Genomic DNA, 19,019 nt, shown 5'->3' on the forward strand with positions numbered 1-19,019 from the left:
ATACTCAAAGGAATAAAAGCAACAAAGGGAGTGTTTGAAATTTCTCCCAATAAAATTATTACTCCATATACTATGAATCAAATGGATGAGTTAGTTAATGAGTTAAATACTTGGGCAATAATCGTGTGCAAATCTAATGTTTCATTTGATAACCACTTACCATCTAATCCTTTATTGTCTTTTTGGTCATCGCATCCTGTAATTTTTCCAAAAATGACAAGAAAAACATCTATCATGAATGCTCCAAATATATTCACTGATGGGTCAAATAATGGTACAGCAGCAGTAGTTACACATTATGAAACTCTTACATTTTTAGTACCCAAACAATTAGCTCAAAAAGTAGAGCTTAATGCAGTATTACAAGCTTTTGTGATGTTTAAAGATTCTGTATTTAATTTATTTTCTGATAGTCAGTATATAGTTAATGCTATAGTATCCCTTGAAGATGCTGGTAGGATTTCCCCTTCCTCTACTGTTTTCTCTTTGCTTTCCACTATACAAAGTCTAATCTGGGACAGAAAAGATCCATTCTTTATAGGACATATCAGAGCACATACAGGATTGCCAGGAGCCCTTAGTTTGACTTAGCAGATAAAACTACACATGACATACATATTTTCTGTACACTAGAAGAAGCTACAAATTTTCATAAAAAGTTTTATGTCAATGCTAATATTTTACAAAAGCATTTTAAAGTAACTAAGTAACAAGCTAGACAAATAATAAAACAATGTCAAAATTGTGTGACCTTTTTACCACAAGTTAATCTTGGAGTCAATCCTTGAGGACTGATACCTAATCATATTTTGCAGATGGACATCACATACTTGCCAAAATTTGGAAAATTAAAATATTGACATATTACAGTTGATACTTTTTCTGGACTTTTGATGGGCTCCCTTCATGCCAGAGAAAAAACTAAAGATATTATAGCTCATTGCTTACATAATTTTTCCACTGTGGGTGTTCCAAAACAGTTAAAAACAGATAATGCCCCTGGTTATACTTCTACCTCTTTTAAGCAATTTTGCTCATCATTTGGCATTACTCATATAACAGAAATCCCATACAATCCACAGGGACAAAGCATGGTTGAAAGAGCTCATCAAACTATTAAAATGTACTTATTAAAGCAAAAAGAGGGAATTGGGAAGGGGTATATATTCCCCAAAGATAAACTTAAAATAACCCTTTTTACTCTAAACTTTTAAAATTTGGATTCATCAGGACTTAGTGCTGCGGAAAGGCATATGTGTCCAAAAAATGTACATAAGCCCAAGGTACTTTGGAAGGATATTCTAACAGGACAATGGAAAGGTCCTGACCCAGTGATTGTCTGGAGTCAGCGGTCTGTTTATGTGTTTCCACAGGGAGAACGACAGTCGATTTGGATTCCAGAAAGAATAACTAAATCGATTTCTACAGACCAAAAAAAAGATTATTTGGCTCAAATCCATAACAGCTGATATCCAAAACTCCAGTTTGGCTATCCTTATATCTTCGACAGAACCAGGATGCTTTTTTCAATATGTATTTTATTATTGCCCTTTCTCACATCATGAAGTTCTATTCTGTTTTTTGAGCTCATACAGACCGAGGTTAATGTTTTACTGATCAGTTCTATTTTTTGACTACAGAGTTTTTAAACATTGCAATGGAGATTTCACCTGTAAAAAGTTATAAGGCCTTTACTATGATGTTATGTGTTTTATGTATTATATTATGTGTGCACACTTGTGTTTTATGTTGTATGTTTGTATGTGTGTATGTCCATATATCACATATGATGAGTGCTCATGAAAAACTGGATCCAAATTTTTTTATTTTATTTAAATGGTTTAATTTAAATTGGGTAAACAGCTGTTGAGGATTGTTTTAATATGTGAACAAAGAAGGAGGTTAACAGATCTGTTTGTTTACTTTCACCTTTCCTTTTCATTATATTTAATAATTCTGTTCAAGATAAGGTAAATTGTTCAGAAAATTGTTTTCTTTTAGTGCCTTCTGGAATGTTACATATTTTTTTCTTTAGCCATTATTGCCAGAATTCTTATCTTCATCCCAGTGCCAGTGAAGACAAAGATAAAACCAATCCATATATTCTGCAATAGCTATCACTGTACTGCTTGCAGAACTTGCCTGGATTATGTATCACTTGTATGCATTGTGAACTCACTTGTATGCATCATGAACTATCTGTTGGTGCATCGACTTGTGGTAGTGTTGGGGTATTTTTTTTGATGGTGTCATCAGTGGTACAATTTTTCCAATTGGCTTGGTGTATCCTCCTCCCTTCTGCTTGTGATGGTTGTTCACCTAAAATTTGGGGGCTAATAGAGGTGAGGCAAAGAACCTCACCCCCCTGCTGGTACAAAGACCTAGCCCCAGGTGTGGCTGTATGCTGGACCAGTAGTCAATGACAGGTAAGATCCAATTGCAATGGTACCAACCAAAGGCAGGAGGCTGACGCCTTGAGGTCAGCTCATCTGATGACGGGTAAAGCCCATATGTAGTATTGGACAACCTAAGGCAGGCATGGTCCCTAAACCACATGATTGTTGTTTGAACAGAGAGTGGGAGATGTTGAGAGCCACAGCCAAAGGGGCCCCAGCAAACTTCCAGCTGATTGGCTCACAGTGGCCCCAGCAACCTTCCAACTGATTGGCTCACAGCGGCCCCAGCAAACTTCTAGCTACCAGCTGATTGGCTTCTCTGAAGTGATCTCATTGGGCTGTTTCCCCGCCCTTTCAGACCACAGAGCCCCTCATTGGGGGACTTTTTTTGGCTCTGCCCATTCTACCCAGCCAATGGCCTCAAGAGCAGGATGAATTGGTGGGGCTGGTGAGGCTTGTGGGAAGCCAGTTGTGGCAGATGTGCTCTGAGGGAATTCCTGAAGAGCTTGTGTGTGCGGTGTGTGTTCTAAAAATAAAGTTTGTTTCTGCTTGATAAGTGGCTCATGAATTGTGCCCAGCCAGACTGCGACAGAGGCTGCAGGCTCTGGTAACTTTGGAGAAGAAAAAACTTGTTTGCTTCAAGTTGTAGCTCCCTGCCACCTGGTAGAGTGGATAATCCAGAGCCAGAGTGATGGAGAAACAGCTTTATTAACAAGAACCAGGCACTGTTAGAAGATGGTCGGCTCTGACCTTCAATCTTATCCCTTGACCTAAGGGAGTTTGGGGTTGTTATTGTTGTTGTTTTTGCTACTGGGGATTGAACTCAGGGGTGCTACACCCCCAGCCCTTTCTATCTTTTATTTTGAGACAGGGTCTTGCTAAGCTGCCCAGGTTGGTCCCAAACTGGCAATCACCCTGCCTCGACCTCCTCAGTTGCTGGGATTACAGGTGTGTGGCACTGCACCTGGCAGAAGAACCTTTTATGATATTTCCAGGGAAGGTCAATGGGTCCCAGACAGGTGGGTGTCTCAGTTGTCCAGTATTTCAGGAAGTAGCCTCCTCTGACATGTGGGTTATATACATCTTATCTCGTTCACCCAAGTCAGTGAGAGTTGTGGCCAGTGGATCTGAGGAAGACATAAATGATCAATGTTTCTGTGTTCATTAGTGAGTTATGAGACGGGTGTGGTGGTGCATGCTCATATCCTCAGCTACTTAGGAGGCTGAGGCAGGAGGATCACAGGTTTGAACCCAGCCTGAGCAATTTAATGAGACTCTGTCTCAAAATTTAAAAAAAAATGTTAAGAGGGCTGGGATGTAACTTAGTAGTTGAGTGCTTCCTTAGCAAGTCTGAAGTCCTGGGTTCAAGTATCAAAAAATTAAAAAAATAAGTGATGTGTGCCTGATTTTTGTTGTGTTGTGGCGGTTTTTCCAGCCAGCACCCTTCTAGGTGTGATCTTCTCCTGTAACTTGGGACTAGAGAGTGCTGGGTTTGGTGACTTCCTACCAAACTTTAGTGTGCATTGAATCTTCAAAGATAGCCCTTTAGTGGAAGTTTGTCCTTTAAAAAAAGCAGATAGGATCAAAGAGAGACGTATGAGAACTGGGTCTATATTGGCGAAGGGGAATAAAGTGCGCTTTCAGTGTCACCTTCCAGCAAACAGCCACCACTGTCCATACCCTACCCAGGCCTCTTCCTCCCAATCTTTCAAAATACTGCAAAGCACAATGGTGGAGCAGTGTTCTGTGTGGACAGCAGCCACACCTGTCCACACCAGAGCTGGGAGAATAGCAGAAGGACAGGTCAAGGTCAAATACAATGACCAAGTGACCTGGACAGAGCCCATAGGTCACTATTATAACCTGAAGCTTCCTGACTGCCATGGTGTACAGGTGCCGCAGGTGTTGGAGAGGGTGGGCACCTCCAGCTCATGAAGGCAGATTGGTGCATATCACAAAGGCAGAAGTCTGTCCAGGGCTCGGCCATGCAGGAGGACCGTTCTCCTCACATCCTGGTTTCTACAGCACCTGTCAGGTGCTTTCTGAAGGAAGCCTGGGAGCAGTGGGCAAGCTGGCTCATGCCCATCTCACCTTTGTCACTGTGGTCCAGCCTGGGCCAGAAGGGGAGGACCCGGATGTAGGAGGACGTGCAGAACTTGGTGCCAATGCCCCAGGGAAAGTCATAAACCTCCGAGGACTTCAGAGTAGTCTCCTTGGAATTCTCCTGGACTTGATTCCATACCAGGATGCCTCGCTCCTCCAGGCTTCCTAATGTAGGACAGGAGAAGTCAAGAGTGGGTCCTGATGGCACGGGAAGACAGGGCAGAGGGAGGCTCTGGTGGCCACATGCTAGGACCTGTGGCCTCCTCTTGGCACCCTGGTGCACATGCCCCCATTGACACCTCCTCCTCCATCTCGTCCCCACTTCATCTGCCTCCATCTACTCCTCTTCTCCTTTCTCCTCCTTCTCCTCTAAGCCCAGCTCAAGAATCAGAGCTCATCCCTGCAGGCATCCTCTGAGCCTCACAAGGAGCCCAGCACAGCCGTGTGGAAAACCCCTTTCCAAACCTGTCCTCACTTGAATATGCATGGAATATACAGATGCACTTCACACTTGGTGGACAGTCACCGTGTGAAACAGAATACCATGAAGCAGGTGCTACCACAGAGGTCCCCAGGAGAGGCTGAGGGAGGCCAGAGAGAGAGAGGAATGCTGCTGGACATTGGCTACCGCAACCTTCAGAGACTGGGCCTCTTGATTTCCACATCAGCTCCTTGGACCCCTGCACACTCTATTTGCTCCTCACAGCACGTATTACCCAGTACCAGACTTGTCTGCTTTCATGCCTCGTTCCCCATTAGCCTATGGACTTCCAGAAGGGACATATCTTACTACTCTTCATATTCTTGGTACATAGCACCTGCTATATAGCAAGTGATTCGTGGAATTTTATTTATAATATGAGTGAATAAATGAATATGTGTGATCTCTCTCACCAATTAAATTATAGGCTTCATGAAAGCCAGGGCTGTGTCTTTTTCCTGTTGCTTCTGGTACATTTCCCATTTAGGGCTCTGCTGTGGGGTGAACTCTCTCTCCTTTAAAATTCATACATTGAAACCCAAATCCCAGTTTCTCAGAATGTGACTATATTTGGAGATAGGACCATTACAATGAGGTAGTTAAGTTACAAAGAGGCCTTTAGGGTGACTCCTAATCCAATGTGGCTGGCATCTTTATAAGAAAGGGTTAGGACACAGGATCAGATACCAGGAATTTGCACACACAGAGGAAAGGCCATCTGCAAGCTAAGGAGAGAGATCCCAGAAATAACCAAACCTATCAGCTCCCTGATCACAGATTTTTAGACCCCAGAACTGTGAGAGAAGAAATGGTTTAAGCCCCCAGGGCTAGGATGTTTTGTTATAGCAGCCCAAGCTGACTAATACAGACCCTTCCATACCCTCATCTCCAGACCTAGAGCCCACTCAAGGTGTACCATGACCAGTGACCAGCCTGTCACAGTTATCATAGCTAGAAGCTCTCCTCGTCATTCAGACTGTACCCATTTATCCACATTGCCAGTTCACAGGTGAGCCCTACCAGGGATGGTGTTATCCAGGAGAAAGCCCAGAAATCCTCCAACAAACATGTCTGTGGTCAGCAACACCTGGATGACCTGGTCCAGCTGGAGAATGCCTATAATGAGACAAAAGTGACAGGTTCACAGGACCCTGGGTCTCTGCTGGCTCCACAACTAGAGTGGTGACTGTGTAGGGGACAGAGCAGAGTGACAAAATGGAGAGGTGAAGAGCAATCACCTGTCTGCAGCTTCTCGGGGTTCTTCTTCACCCAGTTGGGAATGGTGAGGCCACAGTAAATGGAGAAGCCAAAGACAAAGAGGTTCCTGGATGAGTTCATGTCCACGTACTGCAGGAGGAAGGCCCAGAGAGAGGTGCTGAGATCACTCCTTCATGACCTTTCAGAAGGTTGGACATCTCTGGCTACTTCTCTCTTCCATTTGGGAGCAGTGTGGTTCCAAGCCAAGGATTCCCTTCTCCTCCCCCTGTCCCATTCTGCCCATCTCCATCCTCTGGGCTCCTGCTACTTTTCTGAGGCAACTTGCCCATCTCACCTGCAGAGTGGAGATCCCCACGGCACTGATGATCCCGAACATGACAAGGAACATGCCCCCAATCAGTGGGGTTGGAATGGTGACAAACACAGCCCCGATCTTCCCCAAAACACCCATCAGGAGCAACACGAAGCCCGCTGTAACAATCACCATCCTGCTCCCCACCTGTGGCAATCAGGGAGAGGGGGATGGAGAATCCGGCAGGCCAGACATCCCAGAGGCCTTGTTACAGGTCACCTTGAGCATTGCTGAGATGGATTTTTAGGAACAGGGCCCCAGAACATACTTCATACCCTCTGTTCCCAAATGGGGTTGGAGAGAGAGAAAATGAAGGCATAACTTTGGGGCCCAGCCTCTGCCCTCACTTCTCCACTCTGTCACTCTCATACCTGTCTTGAAGTGCTGGACCAAATGCTCTCCCATAGGAAGACCGCACATGAGGGGATTAGTCTCTCTGGAGTGGCAGTGGCCCTGTGCTTAAGAATGGGGGTTTGAGAGCCAATCTCAGCCCTGCTTCTCACTGACAGCTGTTACCTGGTTTGCATAGAGATCCCAGAGTGACAAGGAGTCTTGGAATGCTAAAGAAATGTGTTTGGCTACCTCCTTACAATTGCTATTAGATCTTGAAATAAAACACAGTTTCTACAAAGGCTTAAAAAATAGCTCACCCTGTATCTTGGACCTTGGTCAACATCCACCCCATCACATAGCTGGTCTCAATTCTGGGGCACACAGCTGCCACCCTGCTGTCATTACCAATGGTTGTGCTAATCAAGGCTCACAACTGGGGTTTGGGTGACAACTTGTATCAGTGAGGCAGAAATGACCTCTGAAAACAATCTGTATAATACTGCAGTGGTATACATGTGTCCTTATACACTTGTCTAAATCTGCAAGATGTACAACACCAGGAGTGAACCCTAATGTAAATTGTGGATTGTGGGTAGTGATGATGATGTCAGTTCATCAACCATAACAAATGTACCGCCAGAGTGGCGGAAGGCCATTATGCCTGTGTGGCAGAAATGGGTCTCATTATCTCTCACTCATTTTAGCTGTGAACCTAAAACTGGTTGGAAACAAGTCTTCAAATAATGATCCTCCAATTTGGAGGATTCCATATCATTCTTGGAAATTAGGGCTATATTACAAATATTCTCATCCTCATAAATCCAGTGTTGATGAATATATTTAGATAGTTCTTGAATCTGTTTCTCATTCCCATGTACCTACCACAGACCCTAACAGAAACTATAATATAGTTTCAGTCTTGCAAGATGAAAAAGTTCTAGATATGTGTCATATAACAATTTGAATATGATAAACACTACTGAATTGTACATCTAATAGCAGTTACCAGAGTAAATTGAATGTTTAGTGCTTTTTACCACAATTAAAACCTTTTGAAAAGATACTCCAGCCTCAACTAAAGTCCATCAATGCAGTGATAAAGTAGCTGATTGTACACTTGCCTGTTTTACTCTTTCCAAGCAAGATGCTTATTTATTTAACTGTCTTCATTAGAAATTCTTACCACATCAAAGAACATTTTGTTTTCCTTACAGCCTTGACAATTGGCTGTGAGAACAGAGGCATGACTACAAGCACCATGGATAGATGTGTCAGGGTCAACCCATGTCCTTTGCACTTGCCACTAGTCTCCTAAGGATGGAAGTCATTCCCCAATCTTATTACTGCACACACTTTGCATACAGCCCTGGGCTGTTTTAGTCTCACGAATGACATATGGGCTGGCAGCAGGACATCCTACAGAACTGACAGGAGAATTCTGGCCTTTAATCTTATTTCCCCCAAGACTTGGAGAGAATCAAGAAGTTGTGGGAACTCATTGCTGGAGAGGCACAACACGGGGCAGTACCTCAAAGGGCAGCAAGGGGGCGCGCGATTCCATAAAAGCGAGTGGTCTTAGCACCTTCACCTCTTTCCCAGTTGATGGGTCTTATGCTTGATGTGTAGCCGTGTTTTCATCTATGTACCTTTATTTCCAACTTTCACCTTTTCCTCTGATGACCTTAGCTTGGAAATGATGTCCAGAAAAAATGGCCTTTTTTTTTTATTGACATAATTTTTTGTTCACATGAGATTTATTCCATTTAGTGGGAAAGGAAATATCCACTGCTTTGTACTTATGTAGCACTGTATCTTATTTCTGCATGGGTTAATGGTCCTCATGTGGAAAATGTTCCCCTCACTTGCATGAATGGCTTTGAACTCTTACAGAGTGGGTGTCATGGAACATAGGACTTGCTGTAGGGTTGGGTGCTGGCTCAAACATTTGCTCACAGATTTTAGCTCCAGCTGTGCCAGAGGTCATACAGGGCACAGAGGAAGATAGATCTGATGCTATAAAGACTCTGCCTTCAAGATGCACATGAGCCACTGAGGGAGCCATAAGGCAGGGCAAGTCAGGGTGTGTGTGGGGGAGGTGCTGTATTTCTCCTTGGCTCACAGGACTTGCTCTGGGACCACTGCCAGAATTCACAGAAACATATAGAAAGCAACAAGGAAACACTATGGTTTTCTAAGTCACTTTATTTTTTGGCAGCAGGGATTGAAGTCAGGAATGCTTACCCACTGAGCCACATCCCAGCTCTCTTTTATGTTTTTATTTTAAGACAAGTCTCACTAAGTTGCTTAGAGCCTTGTTGTTGCTAAGGCTGGCTTTGAACTTGATATCCTCCTGCCTCAGCCTTCCTAACCACTGGGATTATAGGCTGTGCCACCTGGCTCTAAGTCACTTTAGAAAACATCATTCTCAAGAGTTCTTGCTGATCTGATTGATCTATAGTGTAGAAAATGGGGAGCCATGAGAAGTAGATGGGCAAGATCCTGAGAAGACAGGATGGAAGGCACTACTTTAGTATCCAGGCGGGAGATGATCAGGCTGCGGCACTGGGGAAGATGAAAGGAGACAGGAAGGGGGCCATGGGGAGAAATCAGAACCAACAGGTGAGCAAGAAGTTAAGGAGGACATGCCAGTGGGGTGAAAAGAGACAAGGACGGCAGGAGAAGTTAGATAGGGCATGCGTTGGGCTTCCCAGAAGTCACTGTGTGTGAAGTGCCTTGGGGACATCAGGAGGGGCTGCCATGCACAGTGGATCACTCAGGTCTGTAGGTAAGGAAGCCCCCACCTAAACTTCAGAAAGGAATGACTCTCTCCAGTACCCACCAGTGACAGAATAGACGTTTTCCTTGTGGCATGGCCACAGTCCAACAAAGTCAAGGACAGAAAGTGGAATCATGGGCCCTGCAGAGGCACCTATCATAACCCTCAAATTTGCCAATACGTTGCCTCTAATGGCAAAAAAAGTCTTTTGGATGCTCATCATCTCTAACAATTAGAGAAATGCAAATTAAAACCACACTGAGATTTCATCTCACTCCAGTCAGACTGGCAATTATCAAGAATATGAGCAACAATAAGTGTTGGCATGGATGTGGAGCAAAGATGTATACTCATACATTGCTGGTGGGACTGCAAATTGGTGCAACACTCGGAAAAGCAGTGTGGTGATTCCTCCAAAAACTTGTACTGGAACCACCATTTGACCCAGTTATCACACTCCTTGGTGTATACCCAGATGATGTAAAATCTGCATAGTATAGTGATGTGGCCACATCAATGTTCATAGCAGCCCAATTCACAATGGCTAAGCTATGGAACCAACCTAGGTGCCCCCCAATAGATGAATGGATAAAGAAAATGTGATCCACATACACAATGGTATATACTCAGCCTTAAAGAAGAATGAAATGATGGCTTTTGCTGGTAAATGGATGGAACTGGAGATTATCATGCTAAGTGAAATCAGTCAATTGCCAAAATCCAAAGGCTAATGTTCTCTCTGATATACAGATGCTGACTCCCAATAGGCAGAGGTGGAGGAAAGTGGAGGTTCATTGGACTGGACACGGGGAATGGTGAGGATGGGGGGAAGGAGAATGAGAATGGGAAAGACAATAGAATGAATCTTATATAACTTTCCTATGTTCATATATGAATACACGACCAGTGAAACTCCACATCATGTACAACCACGAGAAGGGGTAGTTAGACTCCATGTATGTATGACATATCAAAATACATTCTACTGCCATGTGTAGCTAAAAATAACAAAATAAAGTAAAATAAGAAGATAATAAGTTTGGGTTGTTTGAAGCCATCACTTTGTGCTAATTTGCTATAGAAGCAACAGGAAAGTAGCAGGTACGGTGGCAGATTCAGGTACCCAGCCTGTCCCCAGGAGCCACCATCAGTAGACTTACCTTGGTGATCCCCAGTGCGCCAACATTCTCGCTGAAGGAGGTGGTGCCATTTCCTGTCCCCCAGGCTCCTGCCAATAAGCAGCCAAGACCCTCGATGCCAATGCCGCGGTTGATGGCATGCTTTGGAGGAGGTGGGGCTCCCACCAGCCGGGCACAGGCATAATAATCACCCACAGACTCCACCATGGAGGAGACCACCCCAGCAATGATCCCAAAGACTCCAGCCAGGCTGATGGTGGGGCGGCCCCATTGTCCTGAAAATGCAGTGCAGGGGGGTGTCCAGTCAGAGGAGGCTGAGGAAACCCACATCATTTCCTGGCTAGAGGGCTTTCTGGGAGACTGTAAGGAGTTGGCAGCTCTTACAACGACTTTGGCTTTGCCTGGATTCTTGCCCTGCCATTCCTCCTGAGTCTTATCAGATGCCCAGAACTTGAGGTCACTGTGCACAGAAAGAAGCAGAAATGGCCTATTCCTAGGGAGGCCTGAAGGTTTTGGAATTCTTATAACAACCTGGAGTCTCTTCTCCTGTAGGAGTCAAATATGGACTCCTTGGGGCCTACCTCTCCTTATCAACCCCTCCCCCAGCCCTGTTCAACTGTCCATCCCGTGACCTGAGCCACACAGATCCAGTGGCCCAAGCTAGAAGGATACCTATCTTCTCCTTACCTGGGTAAGGGATGCGGAACCAAGGGGCCTGGTGCAGGACATTGCTTTTGGTGTCAGTGCGGGCCAGGTACCCATAGTCAGTGGGGGACGAGGGGAGAGTGTTGGTGACCGTGAGCATGAAGCAGATGAACCAGGAAATGCAGAGAGCCAGCATCACCTGCCAAAGGGAGTCTCCCTTCAGCTCTGCCAGCTCCTACCCCCTTTCCTCCCTCAGGAGGGGTCCAGGAACATGCTCAGATAAGCAAGTGCTGGGTGACCACACTGCTAGTGACAACAGGAACCTGCTGTGTCCATGGAGAACTTAGCACATTAAAGAAACAGGCTGGAAATAGAAGCACAAAACAAACTATGGGAGGAGACTATGGGGCAGGAAAATCCAGCACACTGGGCACAGCATGGAGCAGAAGGATTCCCACCTGCTCTCTCTCCACTGATTGCTGATCATGTGACCTGGGAGCAAACCCTCTGAGACTTAGTTTTGTCATCTCTACCATGGAATTACAATCACTGTTCTGCAGGGCCTGAAACAGGGCCTGAAAGTGAGGTCCACAGGTATATCAATTTTATATTTGGTGGTGGGACCCCAGATCTCCATATTCTTTGTGAATTCTCCAAGTTTTTCACATGCACACAGAATTTTGGAATCATTGGACTGCAGGGTTATTGAAAGATCAAAAAGATCATTATATGGAAGTTTCTTTGTACCTTGAGAAACACAGTTCTCAGTTAAACCTGAAGACACAGCTATGGTGACAATTACACACTGGACAGCGTGGTGTGAAATCAACAAAGAAGGCTCTGGGAAGGTATGCGCCATCTTGCTCACCAGCAGTTGGATTGCCCGTGAGCCATTGGGAAAGACCCTGATCTAAGCAATTTGGCTCAGCAGGCTCCTTCAGACCCTTAGTTTTACATCATTAGAGGTGAACCTGGCTCTCTCCCAGTACCTTGTATGAGGACAAGAAGACACAACTGTGCCCAGAACAGCGACTAGGGCTCCTGGGAGAGAAGCCTGTGAGGAAGGACCAACAGCCGAAAAGTATACCCCCAGTCCTGGGACTCTTTCTTCCTCCTAAGGCCACCACAGATGGAGGAGCTTTGATTTGGGGGCCACCTGGGCGCAGGGAAGTTGCTGACAATCTCCAGGTACATCAATTATGAATGGAAGAGGGTGGGTAAGAGGTGCTTCTTACAGGGAAGACCTGAAAGAGGTAGAACTTGGAGGTGTGACACTTCTTCTCTCCACCATACACAGGCACAGGCACCGGGATGTTTTTCAGGAATTGAGAAAACAGCATGATGAGGAAGATGGTCCTGAAACAAACAAGCACACCCAAGCTGGAAAGTGGGCTTATCCTGAGCAGGGGCTCAGGAGGCTTTGGGGGTGGTCTGAGAAGCTGAGCCACCAGGTGTCTCTGGGACCAATGTCCTCACCAGGCGGGGCTCCAGCTGGTCGCCCTTTGCACCATATGTAGATACCTGCTATCTCTGAAAAGAGGTCCCTGTTGGAACTGCTTGTGGCTGAAGAGGACTCCTGGGATAGGATGCCATTGTTTCTGGTGCATCTGAGAGGAACAGACTGTTGGCAGCAGACAGAGTCACTGAGGCCCATAGGGACTGTCATATCTCTCAGGCAGGTCTGGTGCAGGTCTGATGATTCCCACACCTCACCTCAGACCACAAGAGGCAGAGTGAATGACAGTGTTGAGAAACTGATGTGACTCCATTTTTGAGAAACCAGCCTCTACCTCAGAGCAAAGCCTGTCCAAGGAAGGGGGCGTGACCCGTGTCCTTGGAAAACCCCACAGAGCACTTCTAGACAGATAGCCACCCTGCTGAGTTATTTGTCTGTAAATAACAGGAGAGATCTGTGGCGCCAGGTTTCCCTGACTCAGTCAGGCTAGGTGAGGACCCATCGCAACCCTCTAGCAACCAACAATAAAATCTGTATGAGACAGAGAAAATACCTGGGATGCCAGATGACCCCCCAGTAGTTGATGGTGGTTGACGACATGTTGGGAAACCAAGTAGTTCAGCACTTACTCCCCTCATGGCTTAAACCAATCAGTTCAAAGGAATACCCCTCTTGAACTAACCAATCACCTTTATCCAACTTGTTCCTATCAGTGAATGTGCTAATCATGTTTTAGAGTTGTTTTATGATTTTCCTGCGGTGTGTGATGATTTGCTAAGAGATGCTATGATGTATGTGAAGTCCCTGCCTCCCCCAAAGAGTGTATAAAACTGCTGTAAATCCTGGGCTTAGGACCCCTCAGCATCACCAGTTGCGGTGTGCACAGAGGACCGAGCTAGCTCGAAATGAACACCTCTTTGCTGCTTACATCGATCTTGGTCTTTGGTAGTCATTTGGGGGTCCTGAACTTGAGCATATCAGTGTCACTCCCAGGTCCCTCCAAAATTGTTTAAATGCTGAGGCCTCATTTCCTGTTTCCTGATCCTCCCAGCTGACCACCTCTCATTCACATGCCACAGCCCCAAGGCCTCCTGGCTGCTTCCTGGTATCATGGGCTTTTATCTCTCTTAGAGTATAATGGTGAAGAGCTGGGGCCATTCTTTGCACCCTTTCCCAGCTCAATGAAAACTGGCATCCTGGACTCACATTATTCTTACTAGCTGTACTTCCACCAAAGAAAGCGTGGCTCGGCCTCCTCCCCAGAAAGTACTTACATGACAGAAATCCCCCAGTGGATTCCAGCATCATTGCCAACAGAATCAAAGAGAGGCAGGGCCACCAGGGAAATGGTCGGAGCAATGGTCAAGGGGCCAAGGAAGCGCATGAGAAAGCCGATGAGGCCTGATAATCCCACCAGTATCTGGATGCAGGAAGCAACCATGATGGCACCCTGCAACTGAAGGGAGAGAGTTGGCCTCTGCTCAGCCCAGGCCCCCCAAACAGGCCAAGCTGCTCAGCCTGCTGCTCAGTCTGGTCACGACCCCTGTGTGTGCATTCAAAGGCAGGGAGGGCAAAGGCAAAGCTGGAACCCAAAGGAACTGAGAGGAGAGACCTGATCTCACTCCTCTCCATCTCTATTCCAATGGTCTTTTTCTGTAAAGGACCAGTGAATGAATATTTTAGGCTTGGTGGCCAAACGGGCTCTGTTGCAACTTTTCCAGACAAGATGTGAACAAGTGAGCGTAGCTGTTTCCAATGGGACTTCATTAATAGACTCTGAAATTTAAATAGCATGCAATTTTGATATGTCAGGGTATAGTATCCTTCTTTGGGGCTTTTAAAAATTACCATGAAAATGTAAAACCATTCTTAGCTCATGGGCTATTCCAAAACAGGCAATGGGCCAGATGTGGCCTTAGTTCAGCCACCCTCTATCTATTGGATTTGAATGAGCTTATTTTACCTCCTCTCTTTACCAGTTTGGATGTCATACATTCCTTTTTAATCTTTTAGAAATCATTATTAACTCTTTAGTGTTAATATTTCACATAACAAAGTCTAGAGCTAAATAAAATTTTCTTTCCTCCTCCCAAACAATACAATGACTGTAGAAAACTTTAACTCCTATTACCATCTTCTGTTTTCTATGCTATTATTGCCAAGTGTATATTTTCCACTGTCATTGATTATTATTATGAACTTTCTTATATTTTTGTGCAGTTGCTCCTTACATACATTTCCCTACTGCCCTACACTGAACCGTGTCACATTCCAAATTACGATATCAAAGTCCTAGCCCCCAAGATTGTGGTGTTTGGAAATGGAGGCTTGGGAGGTAACAAGGTTTAGGTGAGGTCAGGGGAGTGAAGCCCCCATGACAGCCTTAGGACCATTATATGAAAAGGAAGATCCTCTTTCCCATGCATCAAAGAAAGCTATGAGAGGACGTAGTTAGAAAGCAGCCATCTGCAAACCAATGACAGAGCCCTCATCAGAATCCAACCATGCTGGCAACCTGATCTGAGGCTTCCAGTCTCCATCACTGTGAGAAAATACATTTCTGTTGTTTAAGCCATGCAGTCTATGGGGTTTTTGTTATAGCAATCCAAGCTGACAAATATACCTACACTTTAACCACATGGTCCTTTCTTCACTATTGATTCTTTCCCACCACTCTTTAATTCAAGATTTAATTTATTTTGCCTGAAGAATTTCTTTTAGTAGCTATTTCATAGAAGGTCAGTAGTGAATAAACTCTGTCCAGCTTTGTTTCACTGAAAATGTTTGACTTTGTCACCAATCTTGTATGATATAGAATACTATAGTTGGGGACCGAATTCTAGGATGACTGTTTTTTCTCAGCCGTTTGGAAATATTCCATTGCCTTTCAACCTCTGAGGCTGCTTACTGAGAAGGTTGCAGAATGTCCAATTTCTATGCTTTTGTAGGTTGTTTTTCTTTTCTTGTTACTTTTAAGATTTTCTCTGTGTATTTGATGTAGCTGCTTCATTATGATGTGTTCACTGTGGATTTGCTTTTATTTATTCCACTTGGGACTTAATGTGCTTTTTTCCAGAGTATTTCCATCTTTCATCTGTTCTACACTATCAGATGTTCTATCTTTTAATACTATTTACTCTATTATGGCCTTTTAGAACACCAATTAGATGCAAGAAGACATCTTGTTCTGTTCCACATTTCTTATTCTTTATTTAATATTCCTATTTTTTTCTCTCTTTCTGTGCTGAATTCTGGATTATTTCCTTATATAATCTTTCAGTTCATGAATCTCCCTGTGTATAAATGCTGTTTGAGCTTTAAATGAATTTTAAATTGCAATGACTACATCTTTTTATTACTAACATTCTATTGATTTTATTTTCAAATTTCCCTGTTCTTATTCCACTTTATTATTGTGTGTAGTATGGTTTCTAATGAGTCTCAATCCTCTTAAATTTATTTAAACATGTTGACTTAATAGCCTTTCAGTTTGTTCAATTACCTCTTGTTTCTGCTGAGTCGCTCTCATAATACATTATTTTCTTTTGTGAAATGCCAACATTTTCACCTCTGAGCTCATCTTCAGGGGATTGTTTTTTCCTGTGGGAGCCTTGTAGATCTGGGAATGTGGATGATTCCGTAGAGTGACTTCACATTTTCTGCTGCTGAGAGCCACAGGTATTTTGTTGACAGGACCTCTCTCCACTCCTGAGTTTGGGAAACTTGCCACTACCCTCACGTGTTGAGAGCTGTAGTTTTAAATCCTCAGGCAAATCTGTGTCCTAACACTTCCCACAGACTCCTGGGCAGAGTGAGAGAGAGGCTTCCTTTCTCTCCCCCTATCACAGACCTCTGCTCACTGGAGGGATGCCCAGCTGATAATTACAACCCAAACTTCGAGCCTTTGTCCTGTGTCTGGCTTGATTGCTCATACCACCATCGTAAGCCCCATGCTTCTGACTATGCTTTCCATCCTTGTTTCTAGAAAGAGGCATTGCCCCTTGGCTCTCAACTCCCGTATGCATTTGAAAATACAGTTCATCCATTGTTTTTATATGTTGGTACTGTGAGTGGTTCTGTGAGGCCTGAAGTACCATAACACTGGGAGATGAAGTTTAAACTGGTCTCATGTATGGAAAATTGAACTTGCCATTTCCCCACCCCCCATACACACAATTTGCTACTTTTCCTGCAAGCACTGTCTCTTCAGAACAGAATCACTGTTCATTTTCCCTCTCCACTGCTTCCTGAACCTCAGCAAGTCATATTCATGTGGCTTTCATCTGAGACTGTGATTTACAGTTGGTGTGCTGACCATGGGTGGGTTCCAGCCTTGACATGTGCACAGGTCAATGTAATTTAGTGAGACATGGAGAATCCACCCTCCATCCCAATAGGGTGACCTGGTCAACAAAACCAACCAATTAATCAATTAAGAAAATGAGGTTGATACGTGATAGAACTTTCACTCATTAACAGCACTGACGACCAGAAGAGGTAGCAAAAAATATGAGCTAATACTGGGCTTGTGGCCCATTGCATTGAACTCCTCGAGGTTGGAAAGGATGATGGAGATGAGAGACTGCCTTAGCCCAGGCAAAAGGGGCTCCTGCGCTGGGCTGTGTTTTAGAGCAGGAGTTGGCAAACTTCTTCTGTTAAAAGCTACTCTTTGAAATGCTTTTTAAAAATTTCGGGCCATGTGTGGTTTCTGGCACATACACCTTTTCTTAAGCAAACATTGAAATATAGAATTTATTCGTAGTTAATGGGCAGTTAAAGAAACATAGCCACACATGGAATTTGGTCCAAGAACCATAGTTTGCTGATTCCTGCCTTATGAAACTCTACAAGCACACACACAAAAAAGAAAGAAAGAAAGAAAGAAAGAAAGAAAGAAAGAGAAAGAAAGAAAGAAAAGGAGAGGGAGAGGGAGGGGGAGAGGAGGGGGAGGGGAGGGGAGGGGGAAGGGAGGGGAGAGGGAAGAAAAGAAAATGTATTAACGAAATTGGAGCTTATCTCTGTCACTTGAACTCTTCCTTTTGAAAGATTAAAAGTGTTCCCACGGATGCCCCTCTTCACACTCTACGCTTTTTCCTCGCCAGCAGCCCCCATCACCTCTGCTGCTCATCATCCTCTTTTATTTTCTTCATTGCACTATGACTCCCTGACGTTTCCCTCTTGCATCTTCTTATTGAAGCACACCCACTAGAATGCTGGCTTCCTGAGGACAGGATCCTTATCTGTCCACTTGCCCATCACTATCCTAAAGCCCAGATCTTTCCTAGTAGGGAGTTGGATAATAAAGCTTCAGCCAATGAATTGACCCCACCTGTCCCCCTGCTGAACTTCTTACCTCTCGGATCCTCTTCTGCCATTCCTCTGTGAACTCAGGTGAGCTGACATTCACCTGGCTGGCATTGAGTGTCCACTCTGGGCACTTCCAGGATGGAAGAGAGAGCATGGCCAGAGAAGGCGCCACAAAACCAAATGTTGATCCCTGGAGAATCGGCAACCTGGAGGAGCGGGAGGATGCAATCACTTCCTGAGACCTTCCCCCACAGGCCTTTCCCTGACCCAGAGGGGCCCTTTGAGCCCAAGTTCTAGCTCAGCAGAGAGGCCAACACAACCCCTGCTCTCCCCAGTTTCAGGGAACTCCTGCCAAGCTCCAAGGCAGACTCAGGAACATGCATGTCAAACTTTGGACAGGTAGAAAAGGTGGGCTGGGGAAAGACCACCATACCCAACCCCAGTATGGAGATGCCAAGCTAGAAGGGAGCCAGGTGTGGTGGCACACGCCTGTAATCCTAGCAACTTGGGAGGCTGAGGCAGAAATATCCCAAGTTCAAAGCCAGCCTTAGCAATTCTGTGAGGCCCTAGCAACGTAGCCAGATCCTGTCTTGAACATGCTTAGTGGGGCCATTCTTCTCTCCCCACCCTGAAGCCAGCTCCAGACAGTCATGCCCAGACCCCAGATCACAGCACAGCTCACTCCGTTCCTTCTCATGCTCCCTAGGTTACTCCCATGTAGACATTTTCATAGCCTAAAATCTGGGTTTCCACATCCCCTTTTGTCCTCAGAAATCAAGGGCAATCCTGTTATGGGCCAGGCTATATGGGAAA

At 44.9% G+C, this 19,019-nt stretch overlaps 1 protein-coding gene across 1 annotated transcript; it reads right to left on the reverse strand.

The window, feature by feature from the left end:
* Window positions 1–3,386: 3,386 nt before the first annotated feature.
* LOC101961838 (solute carrier family 23 member 1) lies at window positions 3,387–18,406 on the reverse strand. Its single transcript, XM_078040573.1, has 10 exons — window positions 18,253–18,406; window positions 14,174–14,355; window positions 12,679–12,799; window positions 11,486–11,642; window positions 10,820–11,073; window positions 6,533–6,697; window positions 6,219–6,327; window positions 6,001–6,096; window positions 4,488–4,664; window positions 3,387–3,523 (listed from the first exon to the last, which is right to left on the reverse strand). The coding sequence occupies exons 1-10, from the start codon at window positions 18,358–18,360 to the stop codon at window positions 3,441–3,443; spliced, it is 1,452 nt and encodes a 483-aa protein (XP_077896699.1). The 5' UTR covers window positions 18,361–18,406; the 3' UTR covers window positions 3,387–3,440.
* Window positions 18,407–19,019: the final 613 nt, after the last annotated feature.

Source organism: Ictidomys tridecemlineatus, chromosome 2 (genome assembly GCF_052094955.1).
Source record: "Ictidomys tridecemlineatus isolate mIctTri1 chromosome 2, mIctTri1.hap1, whole genome shotgun sequence".
Lineage (NCBI taxonomy): Eukaryota > Metazoa > Chordata > Mammalia > Rodentia > Sciuridae > Ictidomys > Ictidomys tridecemlineatus.

Bases quoted from the DNA above. Each gene is read 5' to 3' on its own strand.
- LOC101961838 (XM_078040573.1), bottom strand. From the start codon at position 18,360: ATGCTCTCTCTTCCATCCTGGAAGTGCCCAGAGTGGACACTCAATGCC. The intron at 11,074-11,485 runs GTAAGGAGAAGA...CTGCATTTTCAG, and splicing joins GTTCCGCATCCCTTACCCAG to GACAATGGGGCCGCCCCACC. The intron at 6,328-6,532 runs GTGAGATGGGCA...TTCCTCCTGCAG, and splicing joins TGGGGATCTCCACTCTGCAG to TACGTGGACATGAACTCATC.